At 47.6% G+C, this 25,215-nt stretch overlaps 1 protein-coding gene across 1 annotated transcript in view; it reads right to left on the bottom strand.

The window, feature by feature from the left end:
* LOC134989958 (NACHT and WD repeat domain-containing protein 2-like) overlaps positions 1–25,215 on the bottom strand; it is a 46,308-nt gene that overhangs the window by 6,213 nt on the left and 14,880 nt on the right. Inside the window, exons 4-5 of the mRNA XM_063950635.1 lie at positions 24,974–25,177; positions 21,733–21,862 (exon numbers count right to left, since the gene is read on the bottom strand). Of these exons, the coding sequence (XP_063806705.1) occupies positions 21,733–21,862; positions 24,974–25,177 (334 nt within the window). The remainder of the gene's footprint in view (positions 1–21,732; positions 21,863–24,973; positions 25,178–25,215) is intronic.

Genomic DNA, 25,215 nt, shown 5'->3' with positions numbered 1-25,215 from the left:
TGGTGTGCTTCTTCATAGGGAAGTACGTGGCTTCTTCATAGGGAAGGGGCATACCCACAGTTATCCCCTTGTACTTGTGCCCCTCTGTAGCTGTGCCCCAGTAGTTGTACCCCCAGCAGCTGTGCCCCCAGTAGCTGTTCCCCCTGTAGCAGTGCCCCCTGTAGTTGTGCCCCAAGTAGCTGTGCCGCCAGAATGTGCCCCCAGTAGTAGTGCCCCCAGTAGCTATGCCCCTAGTAGCTGTGCCCCCAGTTGATTTGCACCCTGTAGCAGTTACCCCTGTAGTAGAGCCCCCAGTTTGTGCCCCCTGTAGATTTGCCCCAGTAGCTGTGCCCCCAGTAGATGTGCCCCCAGCAGCTGTGTGTTAAATCTGTTACTTATATTTCAATAAGAGTATATAATGTAACCAGGACACAGGGAGTGTTGCATGCTTCTTTACTGGAGAAGAACAGGAAACTGAAGAACACAGAAATAGATTCATACACCAACTAATACAAACACAAAATAAGATCTGTTGTAACCTTCCACCAGAACACATATACAGCAATGGGAACTATATACACCACACTCCTCCCAACTTAGATAAATGCAGACATGAAAATGTTAGCACTAAGCAATGTATACGTTACCCCAGAAGGCTACAAATCAAGCCTTTGAGGTGCCTTACGAACACTATCACATCTGGATACCGATGTTTAACTCCCAGAGTGACCGGCTGCTCCAGAGAAATCACACTAGAAGGTTCAGGATCAGTTGTTACTAAGGGAACCTCATGCTCAGGTGACTCCATAACAGGTTTGGGAACAGTCTCTGTATCAGTTCCAGAGGGGTATACATAAACCCCCACATCACTGGCTTGGCTATGTCCAGCTGTCAACGTACAGTCAGTCTCAATGATTTGATCAATGTGGCGACGCCACAATTCTCCAACTTCAATCACGTACATCAGGGGGCCGGATTTGGAAGAAACTATTCCCGGTTGCCATTTGTCTCCTCTATAATCACGGACCAGAACCTCTTGGCCAATGTGGAAGAACCGAGTAGGTTTCTGATAAACTGATTGAAACTGTTTGTTATGTACCTTACATCCGGTTTTATCAAGTCCCACTGAGACCGTAAGTTCCGTTGCATAAATAGCACCGCAGGAGGCTGACCGGTAGTGGAGTGCTCAGTCCTACGATATATAAACAAGAAGTTGCCAATCTTGTGTTGCAATTGTAGATGTTCATGGTGCATGGACTCCATAGCTTTTTTGAATGTTTGGACAAATCTCTCAGCCAAACCGTTAGTGGCTGGATGGTGTGGAGCTGATGTAAAATGTTTAATTCCATTGTCTTGCATGAACTTTTTGAATTCCATGGACACAAACTGTGGCCCATTGTCACTGCACACTTGCTTCGGTAGACCATTTCTAGCAAAGATGGTTCGCAGCACAGCAATTGTTTTCTCAGAAGTAGTGGATTTCATCTTTATTACCTCTGGCCATTTTGAATGAGCATCCATTGCAATAAGAAACATACAATCCATGAATGGACCAGCAAAGTCAATATGTAGACGCTGCCATGGAGATGAAGGCCATTCCCAGGGGTGTAACGGGGCTAAAGGTGGTGCATTTTGAACTCTTTGACACTGTGCCCCCAGTTAATTTCCCCCCTGTAGCAGTGTCCCCTGTAGTTGTGTCCCCTGTAGCTATGCCCCCAGTAACTGTGCCCCTTGTAGCTGTGCCTCCAGTTGATTTGCCCCCAGTAGCTGTTCCCCCTGTAGAAGTGCCCCCTGTAGTAGTGCCCCCCAGTATGTGCCCCCTGTAGATTTGCCTGCAGTAGCTGTGCCTCTTGTAGCTGTGCCCCCAGTATGTGCCCCCTGTAGCTGTGCGCCCCGTATGTGCCTCCTGTAGTAGCGTCGCTTTGAAACCCTAAATAACAACAAACAAACAAAAACCAATATTTACCAGCCTCGCTCCTGCTTTCGGACCGCTGCCACCGCTGCTACTGCTGCTGTCTCCGGGCGCCGGCTCCTCTCTATGGGAGAGACGTCATGACGTCTCTCCCATAGCAGCGCTGCATTGACACTAGGGGTCAATTTTGACCTCTAGCGTCAGTCAGCGATGCCGGCTGCAGCGGGCGCACATGGCGCCCGCTGCAGCCGGGGAACGGGGAGGGAGGGTGGATTAGTAGTGGCTCTTGCCACAGCGGCGGTGCCTTCGAGGTAGCGGCGCCCCGGGCAAAAAGCCTGCTTACCTGTGGCAAGAGCCGCTACTGAGTGTGTTATAACTAGAGATGTGCGGCGGGCGCTTTTGGTGTTTTGGTTTTGGTTCTAATTCCCCGCTCGTATTTTGGTTTTGGATTGGTTTTGCCAAAACCACCCTTTTCGTGTTTTGGTTTTGGATCTGGATGATTTTTGAAAAAAACACATAAAAACAGCTAAAATCACAGAATTTGGGGCTAATTTTGTTCCTACGGTATTATTAACCTCTATAACATTAATTTCCACTCATTTCCAGTCTAACATCACAATATTGTTTTTAGGCCAAAAGGTTGCACCGAGGTGGCTGTATGACTAAGCTAAGTCGCTTGTGCGGCACAAACACCTGTCCCATCTATAGCCAGATTAAAGGGAGGATGCAGGGCATACTGTACCCCGGGCCCCCTTTTCTCCGGGGGCCCCCCCGGCCAGAGCACACTGACATCACTAACTTTCCTTCTTAAGCAGCAGCAGAACCAGCAGCCAGAATGTGAGCAGGGCAGTATACAGTGAAGGCAGACACACAGGAGTATCATGTTTCATGAGCTACCGATAGACGTTTCCAACCAGGGGAGAGATAGGAGGGTGGAGAGAGCTGTAAGTGACACTGGGATCCCAGCTTCTCCTCTGCCCCGCCTGGGTGTCTGAGTCTTGTGTAAACTGTTATGCAACTAAACCATTTGGGTCTAGAGATAGAGACACACACAGAGAGTCCTCCTGAGTCCTGTCCCAGTGTGTAAGTAGTACAGAGGCTGCTGCTATTCTTGCGTGTGACAAGATAAATTATTTTATTTTTTGATGTGTATTTTAAGGTTAAGTAGTCTTTGTTACACTACAAGAAAAGTTTATATATTAGTTGTCTTTCAATTAGGTGGAGCTATAAAAAGTACCCAGCCCTTATTAAACTATTAGTTTAAAACTAATAAACACCATTGGTTTAAATTTAATATACACAATCCATACATCCCAATATGACCCATTCCAGGAGGGATAAAATGCTTTCTACCTGGACTTCCTTCTTAATTTATGATTGCAATCACCTGTGTTGAAATACCTTTCTTATCAATTAAATAGTTCAACACAGGTGATGCCAATCATACATAAAGTGGGAAGTCCAGGTTGAGAGCATTTTGTCCCTCTTGGAATGGGACATGTTGGGAGGAATGCACAATGTACTATACATCCCCCACCTTCCATCGGGGCCCCCCAGTCTTAAGTGCCCCGGGCACCCCCAAGGCTTAATCCGGCCCTGGTCCCATCTAGGAGTGGCACTGCAGTTACAGACAGGATGGCACTTTAAAAAACTAGGCCGCAAACAGCACATCATGCAAAGAAGAAAAAGAGGTGCAAGATTTAATTGTCCTTGGGCCCACCCTTATGTTGTATAAACAGGACATGCACACTTTAACAAACCAAGCATTTCAGCGACAGGGTCTGCCACATGACTGTGGCTGAAACGACTGGTTTGTTTGGGCCCCCACCAAAAAAGAAGCAATCAATCTCTCCTTGCACAGACTGGCTCTACAGAGGCAAGATGTCGACCTCATCCTCCGATACCTCACTCCTTTCACTGTGTACATCCTCCTCACAGAGTATTAATTTGTCGACCAATGGAATCCACCATCACAGGACCCTGTGTTCTTTCTGGAGGCAATTGCTGGTCAAGGTCTTCCCGGAGGAATTTAGAATTAATTTTGATGAACACCATCTTCTCCACGTTTTGTGGAAGTGACCTCCTACGCCGATCGCTGACAAGGTTACCGGCTGCATTAAGCACTCTTTCGGAGTACACACTGGAGGGGGGGCAACTTATACCCCTTTCACACCGCAGCTATAACCCGGTAAATTGCCGTTTTTTAAGCCTTCCAAAACGGTTCTAGCTGCGGTGTGAAAGGGCCACTTTGAATTTACTGGTTACAGATTACTGGTATTTTAAAACGGTTAAAAAGCAGGGTCCTACATGGTACAGACCCGTTTCATTGTGCAATGTGAAAGGCTCTGAAATGGTATTTCCAAACCACAGAAGGTGATAGGCTGTCTCCATGCGTGATGTCACCAGGCAGAAGCAGGAAATAAACTGGATGAAACATATGAGAGTGAAGAAGCATTTTATTATACAGAATACAGTTTAAAATGGCAAATTGGAGTGATGAGGAGGTTAGGGAGCTGCAAAGGATCAGAGGGGATGAAGAAATTGCTAGACAAATCACTGGGACAGTGAAGGATGCAGTAATCTACAAAAACATGGTAAAGATGCTTGAAGCTGCTGGGTTCCATCGTACGACTAGACAAATTATTAATAATTAATTAATAATTATTAATAATCTGTGGGCCAGAAAAGTCCATTTAAAATGACAACCACTGTTGTCTATGGGAGAAATGGGTTCAGTGTGAAAGGTACCAAAACAGTAATGAAACAGTAATATACCAGTTACAACATGCGATGTGAAGGGGGTTTAACTACTCAGACCCGTTTAAAGAACCGTTTCAAAAGCAGGGTTTGCGATGTGAAAGCAGCATAAGGTAAAATAAAGCCAGTTTGTGCAAGGGCCTCCAAATTGCCTCTTTTTCCTGCCAGTATACGTACGGACTGTCTGACTTGCCTACTTGGAGGCTGTCACTCATTTAATCCTCCGCCATTCTTTCAATGGTGACAGAATCATATTCAGTGACAGTAGACGACATGTCAGTAATCGTTGGCAGGTCCTTCAGTCCGGACCAGATGTCAGCACTCGCTCCTGACTGCCCTACATCACCGCCAGCGGGTAGGCTAGGAAATCTTATCCTTTTCCTTGCAGCCCCAGTTGCGGGAGAATGTGAAGGAGGAGCTGTTGACGGGTCACGTTCCGCTTGAGTTGACAATTTTCTCACCAGCAGGTCTTTGAACCTCTGCAGACTTGTGTCTGCCGGAAAGAGAGATACAACATAGGCTTTAAACCTAGGATCGAGCACTGTGGCCAAAATTTAGTGCTCTGATTTCAACAGATTGACCACCCTTGAATCCTGGCAAAGCGAATGAAGGGCTCCATCCACAAGTCCCACATACTTTGCGGAATCGCTCCGTCTTAGCTCCTCCTTCAATTTCTCCAGCTGCTTCTGCAAAAGCCTGATGAAGGGAATGACCTGACTCAAGCTGGCAGTGTCTGAACTGACTTAACGTGTGGTAAGTTCGAAGGGTTGGAGAACCGTGCACAAGACGGAAATCATTCTCCACTGCGCTTGAGTCAGGTGCATTCCCCGCCTTTGCCTATATTGTAGGTGGATGTGTAGGCTTGAATGGCCTTTTGCTGCTTCTCTATCCTCTGAAGCATATAGTGTTGAATTTCACCTTGTTACCACCTCTTGCGTCAGGTGATGGCAGGGCAGGTTCAGGTGTGTTTGATGGCGCTCCAGTCTTCGGCACGCGGTGGCTGAATGCCGAAAATGGCCCGCTATTTTTCGGGTCACCGACAGCATCTCCTGCACGCCCCTGTCATTATTCAAAAAATTCTGCACCACCAAATTCATTGTATGTGCAAAACATGGGACATGCTGGAATTTGCCCACATGTAATGCACGCACAATATTGGTAGCGTTGTCTGATACCACAAATCCCCAGGAGAGTCTAATTGGGGTAAGCCATTGTGCAATGATGTCCCTCAGTTTCCGTAAGAGGTTGTCATTGGTGTGCCTCTTACGGAAAACAGTGATACAAAGCGTAGCCTGCCTAAGAACGAATTGGCGTTTGCGAGATGCTGCTACTGGTGCCGCTGCTGTTGTTGCTGCGGGAGGCCATACATCTACCCAGTGGGCTGTCACATAGTCCTTAGTCTGCCCTGTTCCACTTGTCCACATGTCCGTGGTTAAGTGGACAGTGGGTACAACTGCATTTTGTAGGGCACTGAGGACACTTTTTCTGACGTCTCTGTACATTCTCGGTATCACCTGCCTAGTGAAGTGGAACCTAGATGGGATTTGACACCGGGGACACAGTACCTCAAACAATTCTCTAAGTCCCACTGAACTAATGGCGGATACCGGACGCACGTCTAACACCAACATAGCTGTCAAGGCCTCAGTTATCCGCTTTGCAAAAGGATGACTGCTGTCATATTTCATCTTCCTCACAAAGGACTGTTGGACAGTCAATTGCTTACTGGAAGTAGTACAAGTGGTCTTCCGACTTCCCCTCTGGGATGATGATTGACTCCCAGCAGCAACAACAGCAGCAATGGCAACAACAGCAGGCGTAACACTCAAGGATCCTCTGGAGGAATCACGATTAGGAGAGGACTCCTCAGTCTTGCCAGTGACATGGCCTGCAGGACTACTGACGTTCCTGACTGAGGAGGAAGTTGACATTGAGGGAGTTGGTGGTGTGGCTTGCAGGAGCTTGGGTACAAGAGGAAGAAGGGACTTAGGTGTCAGTGGACTGCTCACGCTCTTACCCAAAGTTTCACAACTTGACACTGACTTCTGATGAATGCGCAGCAGGTGACATATAAGGTAGGATGTTCCGAGGTGGTTAACATCCTTACCCCTACTTATTACAGATTGACAGATGCAACACACGGCTTGACACCTGTTGTCCGGATTTGTGGAGAAATAATTCCACACCGAAGAGGTGGCTTTTTTTTTATTTTGCCCAGGCATCACATTGGGCTTATTCATCCCACGGACAACAGGTGTCTCCCCGGTGCCTGATTTAAACAAACCAAATCACCATCAGAATCCTCATTGTCAACTTCCTCCTCAGCGCCAGCAACACCCATATCCTCATCCTGGTGTACTTCAACAGTGACATCTTCAATTTGAATATCAGAAACTGGACTGTGGGTGCTCCTTCCAGCACTTGCAGAGGGCGTGCAAATGGTGGAAGGAGCCACCTCTTCCCGTCCAGTGTTGGGAAGGTCAGGCATCGCAACCGCCGACACACTTGGACTCTCCTTGGGGATTTGTGATACCATCTTAGAACGCACAGTTCTTTGATGTGCAGCTTAACTCTTATCATTTTTCGAGCGGGAGGATGAGGGCTTTCATCGTCATGTGAAGCTGAACCACTAGCCATGAACATAGGCCAGGGCCCCAGCCGTTCCTTGCCACTCCGTGTCGTAAATGGCATATGGGCAAGTATACATTTCTCCTCAGACCATTTACATTTATTTTTTTTACGTTGATGGCATTTCATCATCTATGTCATGACTAGTGGCAGCAGCTTCAGCACTAGGAGGAAGTGGTTCTTGATCTTTCCCTATTTTATCCTCCAAATTTTAGTTCTCCATTATTTTTCTGGAGTTATATAACAATATGCGGCACAGGAGAGCGTACCTCTACACCACACAGGGCAAACCCTGTGAAAATTATTTGGATTAAATATTAATAACTCCTTTATTTGGAGTAAATAATATACAGCACAGGACATCATCACTGAACTTATATGGTAGCACCACTGGACTGAACTTATACGAAATTATATGGACCTATATGGAATTATACGGCATGATCACTGGAATTATACGCCAGTACCACTGGAATTATATGGCAGGATCACTGGAATTATACAGCAGGATCACTGGACTGGATTTATACGCCAGTACCACTGTAATTATACGTCAGGATCACTGGATTTATGCGGCAGTACCGCTGGACATATACGGCAGTTCCGCTGGACATATATGGCAGTATCACTGGACTAAACTTATACGCCAGTACCACTGTAATTATACGTCAGGATCACTGGATTTATGCGGCAGTACCGCTGGACATATCCGGCAGCACCGCTGGACATATGCGGCAGTAGCACTGGACTAGACTTATACGCCAGTACCACTGTAATTATACGGCAGGATTACTGTATTTATATGGCAGGATCACTGGAATTATACGGCAGGATCACTGGAATTATACGGCAGGATCACTAGAATTATACAGCAGGATCACTGGAATTATACGGCAGGATCACTGGGTTTATACGGTAGTACTGCTGGACATATACGGCAGTATCAATGGACATATACGGCAGTATCAATGGACTGGACTTATACGCCAGTACCACTGTAATTATACGTCAGGATCACTGGATTTATGCGGCAGTACCGCTGGACATATACGGCAGCACCGCTGGACATATGCGGCAGTATCACTGGACTGTACTTATACGCCAGTACCACTGTAATTATACGGCAGGATCACTGGATTTATACGGCAGGATCACTGGAATTATACAGCAGGATCACTGGAATTATACAGCAGGATCACTGGAATTATACGGCAGGATCACTGGGTTTATACGGTAGTACCGCTGGACATATACGGCAGTATCAATGGACATATACGGCAGTATCAATGGACATATACGGCAGTATCAATGGACATATACGGCAGTATCAATGGACTTATACGCCAGTACCACTGTAATTATACGACAGGATCACTGGACTTATACGGCAGGATCACTGGAATTATACGACAGGATCACTGGATTTATACGGCAGTACCGCTGGACATATACGGCAGTACCTCTGGACATATACGGCAGTACTGCTGGACATATACGGCAGTACCGCTGGACATATACAGCAGTATCGCTGGACATATATACGGCAGTATCACTGGACTGGACTTATACGCCAGTACCACTGTAATTATACCGCAGGATCACTGGAATTATACGGCAGGATCACTGGAATTATACGGCAGGATCACTGGAATTATATGGCAGGATCACTGGGTTTATACGGTAGTACTGCTGGACATATACGGCAGTATCAATGGACATATACGGCAGTATCAATGGACTGGACTTATACGCCAGTACCACTGTAATTATACGTCAGGATCACTGGATTTATGCGGCAGTATCGCTGGACATATACGGCAGCACCGCTGGACATATGCGGCAGTATCACTGGACTAGACTTATACGCCAGTACCACTGTAATTATACGGCAGGATCACTGGATTTATACGGCAGGATCACTGGAATTATACGGCAGGATCACTGGAATTATACGGCAGGATCACTGGAATTATACAGCAGGATCACTGGAATTATACGGCAGGATCACTGGATTTATGCGGCAGTACCGCTGGACATATACGGCAGCACCGCTGGACATATGCGGCAGTATCACTGGACTGTACTTATACGCCAGTACCACTGTAATTATACGGCAGGATCACTGGATTTATACGGCAGGATCACTGGAATTATACAGCAGGATCACTGGAATTATACGGCAGGATCACTGGGTTTATACGGTAGTACCGCTGGACATATACGGCAGTATCAATGGACATATACGGCAGTATCAATGGACATATACGGCGGTATCAATGGACATATACGGCAGTATCAATGGACTTATACGCCAGTACCACTGTAATTATACGACAGGATCACTGGATTTATACGGCAGGATCACTGGAATTATACGACAGGATCACTGGATTTATACGGCAGTACCGCTGGACATATACGGCAGTACCGCTGGACATATACGGCAGTACCGCTGGACATATACGGCAGTACCGCTGGACATATACAGCAGTATCGCTGGACATATATACGGCAGTATCACTGGACTGGACTTATACGCCAGTACCACTGTAATTATACGGCAGGATCACTGGACTTATACGGCAGGATCACTGGAATTATATGGCAGGATCACTGGGTTTATACGGTAGTACTGCTGGACATATACGGCAGTATCAATGGACATATACGGCAGTATCAATGGACTGGACTTATACGCCAGTACCACTGTAATTATACGTCAGGATCACTGGATTGATGCGGCAGTATCGCTGGACATATACGGCAGCACCGCTGGACATATGCGGCAGTATCACTGGACTAGACTTATACGCCAGTACCACTGTAATTATACGGCAGGATCACTGGATTTATACGGCAGGATCACTGGAATTATACGGCAGGATCACTGGAATTATACGGCAGGATCACTGGAATTATACAGCAGGATCACTGGAATTATACGGCAGGATCACTGGGTTTATACGGTAGTACCGCTGGACATATACGGCAGTATCAATGGACATATACGGCAGTATCAATGGACATATACGCCAGTACCACTGTAATTATACGACAGGATCACTGGACTTATACGGCAGGATCACTGGAATTATACGACAGGATCACTGGATTTATACGGCAGTACCGCTGGACATATACGGCAGTACCGCTGGACATATACGGCAGTACCGCTGGACATATACGGCAGTACCGCTGGACATATACAGTAGTATCACTGGACATATATACGGCAGTATCACTGGACTGGACTTATACGCCAGTACCACTGTAATTATACGGCAGGATCACTGGAATTATACGGCAGGATCACTGGGTTTATACGTTAGTACCGCTGGACATATACGGCAGTATCAATGGACATATACGGCAGTATCAATGGACATATACGCCAGTACCACTGTAATTATACGACAGGATCACTGGACTTATACGGCAGGATCACTGGAATTATACGGCAGTACCGCTGGACATATACGGCAGTACCGCTGGACATATACGGCAGTACCGCTGGACATATACGGCAGTACCGCTGGACATATACGGCAGTACCGCTGGACATATACAGCAGTATCACTGGACATATATACGGCAGTATCACTGGACTGGACTTATACGCCAGTACCACTGTAATTATACGGCAGGATCACTGGAATTATACGGCAGGATCACTGGGTTTATACGGTAGTACTGCTGGACATATACGGCAGTATCAATGGACATATACGGCAGTATCAATGGACTGGACTTATACGCCAGTACCACTGTAATTATACGTCAGGATCACTGGATTTATGCGGCAGTACCGCTGGACATATACGGCAGCACCTCTGGACATATGCGGCAGTATCACTGGACTAGACTTATACGCCAGTACCACTGTAATTATACGTCAGGATCACTGGATTTATATGGCAGGATCACTGGAATTATACGGCAGGATTACTGGAATTATACGGCAGGATCACTGGATTTATGCGGCAGTACCGCTGGACATATACGGCAGCACCACTGGACATATGCGGCAGTATCACTGGACTAGACTTATACGCCAGTACCACTGTAATTATACGTCAGGATCACTGGATTTATACGGCAGTACCGCTGGACATATACGGCAGTACCGCTGGACATATACAGCAGTATCACTGGACATATATACGGCAGTATCACTGGACTGGACTTATACGCCAGTACCACTGTAATTATACGGCAGGATCACTGGAATTATACGGCAGGATTACTGGAATTATACGGCAAGATCACTGGGTTTATACGGCAGTACCGCTTGACATATACGGCAGTATCAATGGACATATACGGCAGGATCACTGGACATATACGGCAGGATCACTAGACATATACGGCAGGATCACTGGACATATACGGCAGGCCGGCAGCACAGGGACACCACCACTGGACTGATGCAGGACAACACAGCACCACTGCACTGGACTGGACTTATACAGCAGCACTGGACGGGTGGTCTTCAGTTTGCCGGCTGTCGGGATCCCGGCGCACAGTATACCGGCGCTGGAATCCCGACAGCCGGCATACCAACACTTATTCTCCCTCTTGGGGGTCCACGACCCCCCTGGATGGAGAATAAATAGCGTGGCGAGCGCAGCGAGCCCACAAGGGGCTCATTTGCGCTCGCCATGCTGTCGGTATGCTGGTCGCCGGGTGCCCGGCCGCCGGTATTCCATACTACACCCGCACTGGACATATGGTAGCAGAGCACACCACCACTGTGACTGGACAGATGCAACACAAGACACCAACACTGAGGACAGAGACACGTCCTCTCTCTACACTCTCCTATGCCGGAGTGAAAATGGCGGCGACGCGCGGCTGTTTATGGAATTCAAACCCCGCGAGAATCCGACAGCAGGAAACCTGAATTACCCCCATAGTGCATACACATGGTGCAATCTTGCAAATTATATCGTCAGTGCCCACATCCAGAAGTATGATGTTGTTGACAGCATACTCATCATTAGGGGTAGATGTGAGGGTCGGGGTTAAGCACTTGAGGGAGGGTTAGGGTGCCGGAGGGGACAGTTAGGGTTAGGCACTTGGCGGAAGGTTAGAGTTAGGCTGCAGAAGGGGGCGGTTAGGGTTAGGCTGCAGAAGGAGACATTTAGAGTTAGGCACTTGGCGGAGGGTTAGGCTGCAGAAGGGGACGGTTAGGGTTAGGCATTTGGCGGGAGGTTAGGGTTAGGATGCAGAAGGAGACATTTAGGGTTAGGTACTTGGCGGAGGGTTAGGCTGCAGAAGGGGGGGGGGTTTAGGATGCATATGGGTGCGGTTAGGTTTAGGCTGCAGAAGGAAACGATTAGGGTTTGGCATTTGGCGGAAGGTTAGGGATAGGCTGCAGAATGGGACGGTTAGGGTTAGGCTGCAGAAAGAGACATTTAGGGTTAGGCACTTGGCGGAGGGTTAGGCTGCAGAAGGGCACGGTTAGGGTTAGGCACTTGGCGGAAGGTTAGGGATATGCTGTAGAAGGGGGGTGGTTAGGGTTAGGCTGCAAAAAAAGACATTTAAGGTTAGGCACTTGGCAGAGGGTTAGGCTGCAGAAGGGGGGGGGGGGGGTTAGGGTTAGGCTGCAGAAGGGGATGGTTAGGGTTAGGCTGCGGAAGGGATGGGTGGGGGTGCTAGGGTTAGGCACCAGGAGGAGGGTTAGTGAAGGGCACTAGGGGACGGGTTAGGGTTAGGCACCAGGAGGAGGGTTAGTGAAGGGCACCAGGGAACGGGTTAGAGTTAGGCACCAGGAGGAGGGTTAGGGAAGGGCACTAGGGGACGAGTTAGGGTTAGGCACCAGGAGGAGGGTTAGGGAAGGGCATTAGGGGACGGGTTAGGGTTAGGCACCAGGAGGAGGGTTAGTGAAGGGCACTAGGGGACGGGTTAGGGTTAGGCACCAGGAGGAGGGTTAGGGAAGGGCACTAGGGGACGGGTTAGGGTTAGGCACCTGTAGGAGGGTTAGTGAAGGGCACTAGGGGACGGGTTAGGGTTAGGCACCTGGAGGAGGGTTAGGGAAGGGCATTAGGGGACGGGTTAGGGTTAGGTACCAGGAGGAGGGTTAGTGAAGGGCACTAGGGGACGGGTTAGGGTTAGGTACCAGGAGGAGGGTTAGGGAAGGGCACTAGGGGACGGGTTAGGGTTAGGTACCAGGAGGAGGGTTAGGGAAGGGCACTAGGGGACGGGTTAGGTACCAGGAGGAGGGTTAGGGAAGGGCACTAGGGGACGGGTTAGGGTTAGGTACCAGGAGGAGGGTTGGGGTAGGGGACGGGTTAGGGTTAGGCACCAGGAGGAGGGTTAGTGAAGGGCACTAGGGGACGGGTTAGAGTTAGGCACCAGGAGGAGGGTTAGTGAAGGGCACTAGGGGACGGGTTAGGGTTATGCACCAGGAGGAGGGTTAGTGAAGGGCACTAGGGGACGGGTTAGAGTTAGGCACCAGGAGGAGGGTTAGGGAAGGGCACTAGGAGACGGGTTAGGGTTAGGCACCAGGAGGAGGGTTAGGGAAGGGCACTAGGGGACGGGTTAGGGTTAGGCACCTGGAGGAGGGTTAGTGAAGGGCACTAGGGGACGGGTTAGGGTTAGGCACCTGGAGGAGGGTTAGGGGAAGGGCATTAGGGGACGGGTTAGGGTTAGGTACCAGGAGGAGGGTTAGTGAAGGGCACTAGGGGACGGGTTAGGGTTAGGTACCAGGAGGAGGGTTAGGGAAGGGCACTAGGGACGGGTTAGGTTTAGGTACCAGGAGGAGGGTTAGGGACGGCCACTAGGGGACGGGTTAGGGTTAGGTACCAGGAGGAGGGTTGGGGAAGGGCACTAGGGGACGGGTTAGGGTTAGGCACCAGGAGGAGGGTTAGGATTAGGGATAACATAACAAACAAAAATAAGTGTCAACCTTTTCCGTGTCAACCATTTACATGTTGACCTCTTGGAACCGTCGACCTTAGTCCATGTTGACCATTTAACTGTCCACCTGTTGACCTTGTCGACCTACAGACTGTTGACCATCTGGTGTCGACGTATTGACTGGTAATTTATTTACTGTCTGTCTTTAAATCCACACCGTGTTTTGTTTTGCAAGCCGCCATCTGTTTAAGCCTAATATTTTGTGCTTAAATGCTATTGGAAGTAGCTGCTTTTACAAGACGCTGCTTAGTAAATACACCCCATATGACCTGATGTAGAGTGAGAAGCAAAAAAAGGGAGAAATTTGCACCTGGGTAAAACCATGCTGCGCTGCAGGTGGGGCAGATGTAAGATGTGCCAAGAGCGTTAGATGTGGGGGGCAGATGGAAGATGTGTAGAGAGAGTTAGTGGAGGGAGGGGCAGATGTAAGATGGGCAGAGAGAGTTAGATGTGGGAGGGGCAGATGTAAGATGTGCAGTGAGTGTTAGATGTGGGAGGGGCAGATGTAAGATGTGCAGAGAACGTTAGATGTGGGAGTGGCATATGTAAGATATGTAGAGAGAGTTAGAGGAGGGAGGGGCAGATGTAAGATGTGCAGTGAGTGTTAGATGTGGGAGGGGCAGATGTAAGATGCGCAGAGAGCTTTAGAGTGGGAGGGGCAGATGTAAGATGTGCAGAGAGCGCTAGAAGTGGGACGGGCAGATGTAATATGGGTAGGGAGAGTTAGAGGAGGGAGTGGCAGATGTAAGATGTGCAGTGAGCGTTAGATGTGGGACGGGCAGATGTAAGATGTGCAGAGAGTGTTAGATGTGGGAGTGGCAGATGTAAGATGCGCAGAGAGCGTTAGATGTGGGACAGGCAGATGTAAGATGTGCAGAGAGTGTTAGATGTGGCAGAGGCAGATGTAAGATGCGCAGAGAGCGTTAGATGTGGGACAGGCAGATGTAAGATGTGCAGAGAGTGTTAGATGTGGCAGATGTAAGATGTGCAGAGAGCGTTAGTTGTGGGAGGGGCAGATGTAAGATGTGTAGAGAGAGTTAGAGGAGGGAGTGGCAGATGTAAGATGTGCAGTGAGTGTTAGATGTGTGACGGGCAGATGTAAGATGTGCAGAGAGTGTTAGATGTAGGAGTGGCAGATGTAAGATGCGCAGAGAGCGTTAGATGTGGGACGGGCAGATGTAAGATGTGCAGAGAGTGTTAGATGTGGCAGGGGCAGATGTAAGATGTGTTGAGAGAGTTAGATGTGGGAGGGGCAGATGTAAGATGTGCAGAGAGCGTTAGAAGTGGGACGGGCAGATGTAATATGGGTAGAGAGAGTTAGAGGAGGGAGTGGCAGATGTACGATGTGCAGTGAGCGTTAGATGTGGGACGGGCAGATGTAAGATGTGCAGAGAGCATTAGATGTGGGAGGGGCAGATGTAAGATGTGTAGAGAGAGTTAGAGGAGGGAGTGGTAGATGTAAGATGTGCAGTATTATTTTGCTTTGGTCCTAATTCTGAATTAGGTCCTTAATGAGAAGGAAAAAAAAAAAAAAAAAGAATTGATGCAGTTCCAGCTGATGTGCCATACGGTGACTGCACACATTTCTATGCAAGTAAAATTCTTGTTTGTATACAACTTATTGCAGACAATAAAACTGTATCTGCAGAACAACAGTTACACATAATAGCCACATGGTGGCGTAAGTTTGCTTCCAGCCAGTGACTTTCTGCAATTCTACACTGTACAGAAAATAGACCAGGAAAAGAATAACCAATGTATAATATGGGTAATCAGCTACTGAAGGGTTAATTCAGTTTTTTATATATTAGAATTATGGAACCTGTACTACACTGCCCTGACTATCATTATTATTTTTATTTCTATTGCACCCCTATTTTAGGCAGTGTTGTATATTTGTCACTCCCATCAGTCCCCAGTAGAGCTTGCAATCTATTTTCCCTACCCCACACATATACACACTTGGGCTAACTTTTATCCAGAATCAATTTATTTGTTTTTGAAGCGTGGGTGCAGTAGTGCATCTAAGGGTTCGGGCGCCCCCTTGTCACAGGGAAGGAATAGTGAAGCTGTGTCGCGACTCGCGGCGCACTGCGCTTCTTGGCCATAATATAAATTCTCTGTTTTAGAAGCTTTAGTAAATGTACCCCTAAGTGTCCCCCTTGCTGCACACTGCGCGGTAACGGATCACCTTGCGCGATTCCCCTCGTCGTCCACAAGACCGACGTGTGGCCTTTGGTAAATTCTGTATGTGTTGGCCCTGTCTCCGGTAACACGCAGGGAACTGTATAAGGTCTTCTGCCAAGAATAATGGAATGCTCATTATGAGAGGTGTGAATATAATCTCCAGGGTCGGACTGCCGGTGTTCAAGTGTAAACTTTAAATGCAAGTTAATATATAAATAATAGAACTAACAAAAGTCACACATGTATTCACAGAATGGTATCTGGAGATTATTGGGATTAAAGCGCAAGTAAGGCCGCACACTGACACTAATATACTGTATATCAAGGACATTGTGCTACTGTGCTGGATTATATATCATATAATAAACCTGGAGGATTATATATGTGATACACCTGGAGGATTATATATGTGATACACCTGGAGGATTATATGTGTGATACACCTGGAGGATTATATGTGTGTGATACACCCGTAGGATTATATGTGTGATACACCCGTAGGATTATATGTGTGATACACCTGGAGGATTATATATGTGTGATACACCCGTAGGATTATATGTGTGATACACCCGTAGAATTATATGTGTGATACACCTGTAGGATTATATGTGTGATACACCTGGAGGATTATATGTGTGATACACCCGTAGGATTATATGTGTGATACACCCGGAGGATTATGTGTGTGATACACCTGGAGGATTATATATGTGCTACACCTGTATGATTTTATACAGTATGTGCGATACACCTGGAGGATTATATGTGTGATACACCTGGAGGATTACATGTGTGATACACCCGGAGGATTAGGATTATATGTGTGATACACCTGGAGGATTATATATGTGTGATACACCTGGAGGATTATATATGTGTGATACACCTGGAGGATTATATATGTGTGATACACCTGGAGGATTATATGTGTGATACACCTGGAGGATTACATGTGTGATACACCCGGAGGATTAGGATTATATGTGTGATACACCTGGAGGATTATATATGTGTGATACACCTGGAGGATTATATATGTGTGATACACCTGGAGGATTATATATGTGTGATACACCTGGAGGATTATATGTGTGATACACCTGGAGGATTACATGTGTGATACACCCGGAGGATTAGGATTATATGTGTGATACACTTGGAGGATTATATGTGTGATACACCTGGAGGATTATATGTGTGATACACCTGGAGGATTATATGTGTGATACACCTGGAGGATTATATGTGTGATACACCTGGAGGATTATATGTGTGATACACTCGGAGGATTATATGTGTGATACACTCGGAGGATTATATGTGTGATACACCTGGAGGATTATATGTGTGATACACCTGGAGGATTATATATATGTGATACACCTGGAGGATTATATGTGTGATACACCTGGAGGATTATATATGTGTGATACACCTGGAGGATTATATGTGTGATACACCTGGAGGATTATATGTGTGATACACCGGAGGATTATATGTGTGATACACCTGGAGGATTATATGTGTGATACACCTGGAGGATTATATGTGTGATACACATGGAGGATTATATGTGTGATACACCTGGAGGATTATATGTGTGATACACTCAGAGGATTATATGTGTGATACACTCGGAGGATTATATGTGTGATACACCTGGAGGATTATATGTGTGATACACCTGGAGGATTATATATATGTGATACACCTGGAGGATTATATGTGTGATACACCTGGAGGATTATATGTGTGATACACCTGGAGGATTATATGTGTGATACACTCGGAGGATTATATGTGTGATACACTCGGAGGATTATATGTGTGATACACCTGGAGGATTATATGTGTGATACACCTGGAGGATTATATATATGTGATACACCTGGAGGATTATATGTGTGATACACCTGGAGGATTATATATGTGTGATACACCTGGAGGATTATATGTGTGATACACCTGGAGGATTATATGTGTGATACACCGGAGGATTATATGTGTGATACACCTGGAGGATTATATGTGTGATACACCTGGAGGATTATATGTGTGATACACCTGGAGGATTATATGTGTGATATACCTGGAGGATTACATGTGTGATACACCTGGAGGATTATATGTGTGATACACCTGGAGGATTATATGTGTGATACACCTGAAGGATGATATGTGTGATACACCTGGAGGATTATATGTGTGATACACCCGGAAGATTATATGTGTGATAGACCTGGAGTGTTTATAGTCATATAGACAGTATATATCCACCATGCGCTCTGCCAGTCCTCTGCAATAGGTAAGGGGAAGGTGCTCACTAAGGGGCCCATCTATCATTAAATATTAGGGGTTTAAATACAATTTTTCTGGGGTAACCGGAAACATTTAGTATAAGCAGCATGTATATCTCCGATCCCTCCATTCCTGTCTGCAGCCGCAAATCCCACAGGTTTCTATGCGGGATGCAATGCTGTCAGATTTGCCAAGCTCCGGAATGCAAAACATACCCGAGCCCGGCCCCCACAGCTAACGCCATCTGAAGAGTAACCTATGGGCTACAGATCGCAAAAGTATCCCTTATATCTATTGGGAAAAAAGGAAGATAAACATCAGCATATGGATATAATAGAATAGCATGAAGCTGAATTATCAGTTCCTCCCTGGCCTCTTATACTGGCCAGGTATGTTGCAATACTTCAGAGGATGTCGGTCAGCCGAGTCAACCGCTCTGTGCAACCACAAAAGGGAGGAAGCGGAAAGGATCATTATTGGGCATTTTGGTAAATGTGGTTGGAAAATTACGACACTCATTGGGCCAATAGCGGTCATCTTCCAAATGCACTATAGCTGAAAGTGAGATCGGTACTTGGCAAATGTACCAAATGTCCTGATCTTGCCAAATTATCCTACAGTGTGGCGGCCATAATGATCCTGCTGTTTGTCAGGATCCCTGCACTTGTGGCCAGTTGCTGAGATAACGTTCATTATACTGCACTACAACATGTAGCTGTACTGCCTACAACACAACTAGGCCTGGCATAGAGTATGGCAATATTACAGCAATGCCAACATATAGTGTCATTATGAGCTCCTACCCTGTTCCTGATTCTCATAGACTATCTGCAATACAGCTGTCTATCAGCAATGGCTGCAAGGCCACAACATCTTATTGGTCATTCACACTATATATAGTTGGCTTCTGGTTCGTGGATGCATGCCATGTCATGTTCCTCGAGAAGCTTCTGATGCGTTTAAAAAAAAACGAGGACGTTACACCAGGCCTGGACACGGTATCTAATTGGTTCTGCCCAAGGCCCCACAATTCTAAGGGCCTTCGAACAGGGTTGGGTGGGTGAGTGGGTGGTGGTCACACAGTCATTCTCCACCTGACTCCCAGCCTGCAGCCAGACAGTGAATGGTTGTCAGTATGCTGATTGGTGGAGGACTGGAGCTACCCACCAATCAGAGTGCTGACAGCCATTCACTGTATGGAAGCATGTGCAGGGAAGCGCAGGAGCACAGGAGGGGCATATTGTGATTTTTTTTATTTTATTGGTTCTTGTAAATGGGTGTGTAGGGGCCCCAGTGCACTGCTTTACCTGGGGCCTACAATGCTTTTAAGACAGCCCTGGATAAACGATTCCTACAGGTGGCTATGAAGTGGGTCACCCAGAGCCTGCTATGTAGGTATTCCTTCCCTGGCACACCTATACCTGTTTATCACTGTTCATGTTTGCCTGAAGGACGTTTTTTTGGCAAATATCTGGTGGTCTTGAAGCAAGAAGAACAGTTCGGGGTCAGTTCAATTACCTGAGAGTCAACTTGCAGCGTAAGTGTGGCATAGGTACCACCAGACGAGAAGTGGTTAGCATCCCAACATCCTGAAGGTAAGTATTTGGGTGCCTGTTAGGGATAGGGCCCGGGGTCTGTGTGTGTTAGGGATAGGCACTGGGGGGAAGGGGGAGTTTTAGCCGCAGGGTCCGACCCCCCACACACACACACACACACACTATCTTAACCTCAGGTGGGTTAGGGTAGGGGACAGGGGAGGGGTAAAATAACTGCATGTATCACACCCCGCCAGACTCAGAGATTTTTTCGCCCCAGCCCCATATAACTGCATGCAAGATCGGGCCGCGAGGAGACGAGAGTTGCGGCATGCTCGGCGCCATTTCCACGCCATTGCAACAGCAACATGCCCCCTCATGGCTAACTGAACTGACCCCAGTAGTTTGAGCATCGCTAATAGTGGCCCAGTTGCGGCATGAGGAATACCAGGGTGCAATCGGTCCAGTCTCCTCAGCTTCGTTACACCGGCCTCCATCACTGCGGGGGGAGGGGGGGGGGGGTAAGGAGGGGGGGGCAGCCTGTATAATGTTCTTATTATCTCAGTTTTGAAGAAAAAAAAATAGTCATTTGTTTTTTTCTTTTTTAACAGAATGTCAGCTAATATAATTATAAAATACATACTATAAACACAGTGTATCATGTTGCAATACATAATACTGGCCTTTACAAAAAGCCAAAAGCCTGCAATAGTCACAGAAGGAAATACAAGTGAGCGAATGAGCATACAGCGCCTTATTTAGAGGTGGACGCAGACGCTACGTTCACATGCGGCGGCCGCGTCCATAGGGTCTGCACACACACATCGGCCATAGTGCCCATGCACGACCCTTCACCGTGCGATTGCATGGTGATTGACCGGTGTCAGGCGTCTGTGGGTGGCGTCGCAGTGTTGGGGGGGGGGGGTGCATTGTTAAATGCAGGAGTGTCTTGGCCATTTTCGGGACCTGCCTATGACGTTGCCTGTGTATCCTGCGCCTGGAAACATGGCGGCGGGACCCTTGCCTATGCAGCCAGGCTGCGCAGGCAGGGGTCAACCTCTATTAGATACACTTGCAATTAAATTGCGAATGCATAGCGGGGCGGCACCACACATACTGGTCAGCCTTGCCTTGTGTTGGGCGGCCCCCAGCATGTGAGTATATGGACGCAGATTTTGCTGCGGAAGCAAGATCTGCATCTGTCTTTAAATATCCCCCATAGTTGCCCTTTCATCTTCTGATGGGGCTGTAGGGTCACCCTTAGGCAGAGACGGGCTCCATGTGCCAGAAGCTGACGCCTTGTTACCATTACTCACAGCCCTCCTTTCGCACTGGTTCCGGTGCTGAAATTGAATACATGCGCCATGTTATCTAGTGGCATTCATAGAACGCAGAGCGAGGGCCTCTGTAGCTGACATGCTGCCATAGCTAGGCTGTCCTCATCACCGGGCCCTAGAGCCACCGCACCCCCCTGCAGCCACTATAGCTCTGCCCCAGGTCCCAGCATCTCTTTACCTGAGGTAAAATACTTCCGTGCTTGCTTATGTCCCAGAATCCCTTTCTGCACACACAATGGAACCACAGTGTCAAAGATCTTTCCGATGTCATGGGTCACCTCGCACATCCAGTCAGGACTCTCTGCTCTCTGCATACAGAAACAAAGCTCGTGTACATACACCAGCAGGAAACAGCGACCATAATATGTATCACGGACTGTGTATTACAAGTAATATGCCTGCAGTAACTGATGGGCCTGATTCAGACACAAAGTGCCGGCATTGGTAGACATCCGTGTTTGCCAGATTTACTACCATATGCTAATGTCCATCGATGTGAGGTCCCCTTACGGGATCAAGCGGAAAGCCACCATCATTAGTATTGGGAGACTTACACCTAACCCATGCTGGGCGCAAAATAAGCTGAATGCTTCCCTGCTCTCTGCCTGCACTCGGCAGTAGCTCCACCCCCTTGATATCCCAGCAACCCCTGCAGCCTTCCCTGACATCAGCCGCTGGCGCATGCGCACAACGTGACTGGTGATTCCCAGAGGACCGCAGGAGAACACAGTATCACTGAAGCCAGGAAGGTAAGTGTACATGAATTGTTACTTAACTAAGCTATATATCACATTTATATATAGTAAAAAGCAGTGGCGGATCCAGGGGGGGGGGGGGGCACTCGCCCCCCGTCCCCTCCCGGCGCCGCACAGGGAGATGACGGGTGCCCGCTGAGATTGTGTTACCAGCGGGCGCCCGTCTCCCTGCACAGCGGCAGCCGGAGGCAGGAGCTCAGTACTGAGCTCCGGCTTCCGGCGCTGTCACTGTGCGGCGTGCACTATGGGAGAGACGTCAGTCATGACGTCTATCTCATAGTGCTGAGGAGCGGACGCCAAGAGGAGTGCTGCAGCGGTCTGGAAGCGGGAACGGGGCTCGGTAAGTATGATGGTTTTTTCTTCCTTAGTGCAGCGGGGGCATCTACTGGGGGCAAACTACGGGGGGACATTACTACTGGGGGGGGCATCAACAAGGGGCATTACTACTGGGGGGGCATTACTACTGGGGGGCATCTACTGGGGGCATTACTACTGGGGGGTCATCTATTGGGGCATTGCTTCTGGGGGCAGTTAGTGGGGTACATTTTTACTGGGGGGGTCATCTATTGGGGGCATTACTACTGGGGGCAGCTACTGGGGGACATTTTTACTGGGGGACAACTACTGGGGGCATTATTACTGGGGGGCATCTACTGGGGGCATTACTACTGGGGGGTCATATATTGGGGGCAAACTCCTAGGGGGCATTACTACTGGGGGCAAACTACTGGAGGACATTATTACTGGGGGGCATCTACTGGTGGCAAACTACTGGGGGACATTATTTCTGGGGGGCATCTACTGGGGGCAAACTACTGGGGGACATTATTACTGAGGGCCAACTACAAAGGGGCTAACTACTGGGGGCATACTACAGGAGGGCATTACTACTGGCGGTAAGGTGCAATTAGGGAGATTTCTGGTCTATTCAGGGAGTCGGGGAGATTGCTACTGTTTCAGGGAGTCTCCTGCAGAATCAGGGAGGGTAGGCAACTGTAAGTAAAGGAGATAATACTCTCTCCAAGTTTACTCTGCAACATTGCTGCTGGAGAATCTCAGGTTAACAGCGACTAATTAATTTTACCCATATGCTTTATAAATTTAAATTAAAATTTGGGGGAGTTTATTGGTTCTTCAGATTTGGGTTAGAGGTAATTTGCCAGAATTTAACAAGGTATAGTAACTACTATCTTGTTATCTGGAAACTTTTTCCTAACCCACCATGAAAGCAGGTGTAATAAAAGGCAGGCACGTCTATAAAAGCTACTTTGCAGCTCCCAAATAAAGTTTCCTTTCTTGCCTCACAAAATGAAGCTTACTCACGCCCTCGCACAGCGCTGTGTTACCGCTCGCTGGCAGCTGCGACATTAAAGAAAACAAATATAATAAGAATTAATGGCCGGCAGGGTCAGTGCAATGTAAAACGACTCAGGGTTTTGCAGAAGAAGGAAACACTTTAATAAGGTTCTATATTACCATCTGGAGCCATGTCCAGTCTGCAAACAGTGTCATGTTTTATTTTTAAACAATATGTTCTATTAATTGTTATGCTTTATGATTTTCAGCAGTGATTTTTCTGTGCAAGCCCCATTGATAATATTATTGAGCATGGGTGTGGTTTAGCCTGTGCGGGGGCGGGGAGGAGGAGTTGTAGGCTGGAACTACTCTGCATATTATTATTATTAATGGGCAGAGTGGCTGTAACTGCGGGCATGCAGATCCGTCAGAAACAGGCTTTCTTCCCTTATAGACACGACTCAGAATTCCATGGTAGTTTGGCTCAATGCCTACGGAACTGCCATGACACTCCCACAAAACTGATCTCTTGCATGCATTTGCAACGTTGCTGCCCAGCGGACACACAAAAATGACCGGATCATGGAGAGAGAGAATTGGCCGCATACAGATCCTCCACCGAGGTGCGTACCCATGAAGCAATGCATGTGTCGTTTCTAATTACTTATGGAGGTGCACGGCACGCGCAGTCTAATCGTGAAAATCGTCCACAGGCAGACATGAGTCCGACTCAGAACCAGGCCCTGTGGGCTGTCCTGAACCTAAGAATGGAACCAAGGGTTCTATTTACTAAGCCTTGGTGAGAGATAAAGTAGAGAGAAAGTACCAGCCAATCAGCTTCCAACTGCCATGTTACAGCCTGTGTTTGAAAATGACAGCTAGGAGCTGGTTGGCTGGTACTTTCTCTCCACTTTATCTCTCCAAGGCTTAGTAAATAGACCCCCCCAATTATTTTGGAAACGAGTCACATTACTGAGGCATGAGGCTCAAGGGAACATTGAAAGCAGTTCCATGTGAAATTACCTAGACTGCGGAGACGTGGCCTAAAAGATAAAAAAAAATGTAGAAGAAGCAATGAGGAAAATAAATAAGGGGGGAGGGAGGGGGGGCGGCAGTTAGGCTGTGAATAAGAAGGCATATGCTGGTTCCAAAGTTTGCCCTTTGGCCAGTGCAACACTACGTATGCATTTGCAGATGACCCTATTGCCTGTGAAGTTGCTGTCTAGATGGCAATGAGATGAACAAGAGAATGGAAGGTTATTCAGGAACTGCATGATGTTCTGGGGAATACATCTACGTTTTTATGTGCTAGCAATCCTTAGAAAATTATATATATACAACGGCAAGCAGAAGGGACATAACTGTTACCTGCCGCCTGGTGCAGTCTGGCAGTTCCTCGCTGTCCAGCAGACTATAGACCGGTGGGATGGCATTCTCATCGCGGTGGTACCATGTTTGGAGGAGCTTTGTGCAGACTCTATGTTCCTCAGCTGTGTGAACAATATTATCAAACTCTTCACAGTCGATCAGTGTCGGGAGACAGCACTTTCCATACTCCTCCCCTATGAGAGCCTTGTAAACACAAAACAACTTTCATGAGATGGGTCCTA

The sequence above is a fragment of the Pseudophryne corroboree genome, chromosome 2, assembly GCF_028390025.1.
Source record: "Pseudophryne corroboree isolate aPseCor3 chromosome 2, aPseCor3.hap2, whole genome shotgun sequence".
In the NCBI taxonomy this organism is placed as follows: Eukaryota; Metazoa; Chordata; class Amphibia; order Anura; family Myobatrachidae; genus Pseudophryne; species Pseudophryne corroboree.
This window is presented reverse-complemented; position numbering and strand designations above follow the sequence as displayed.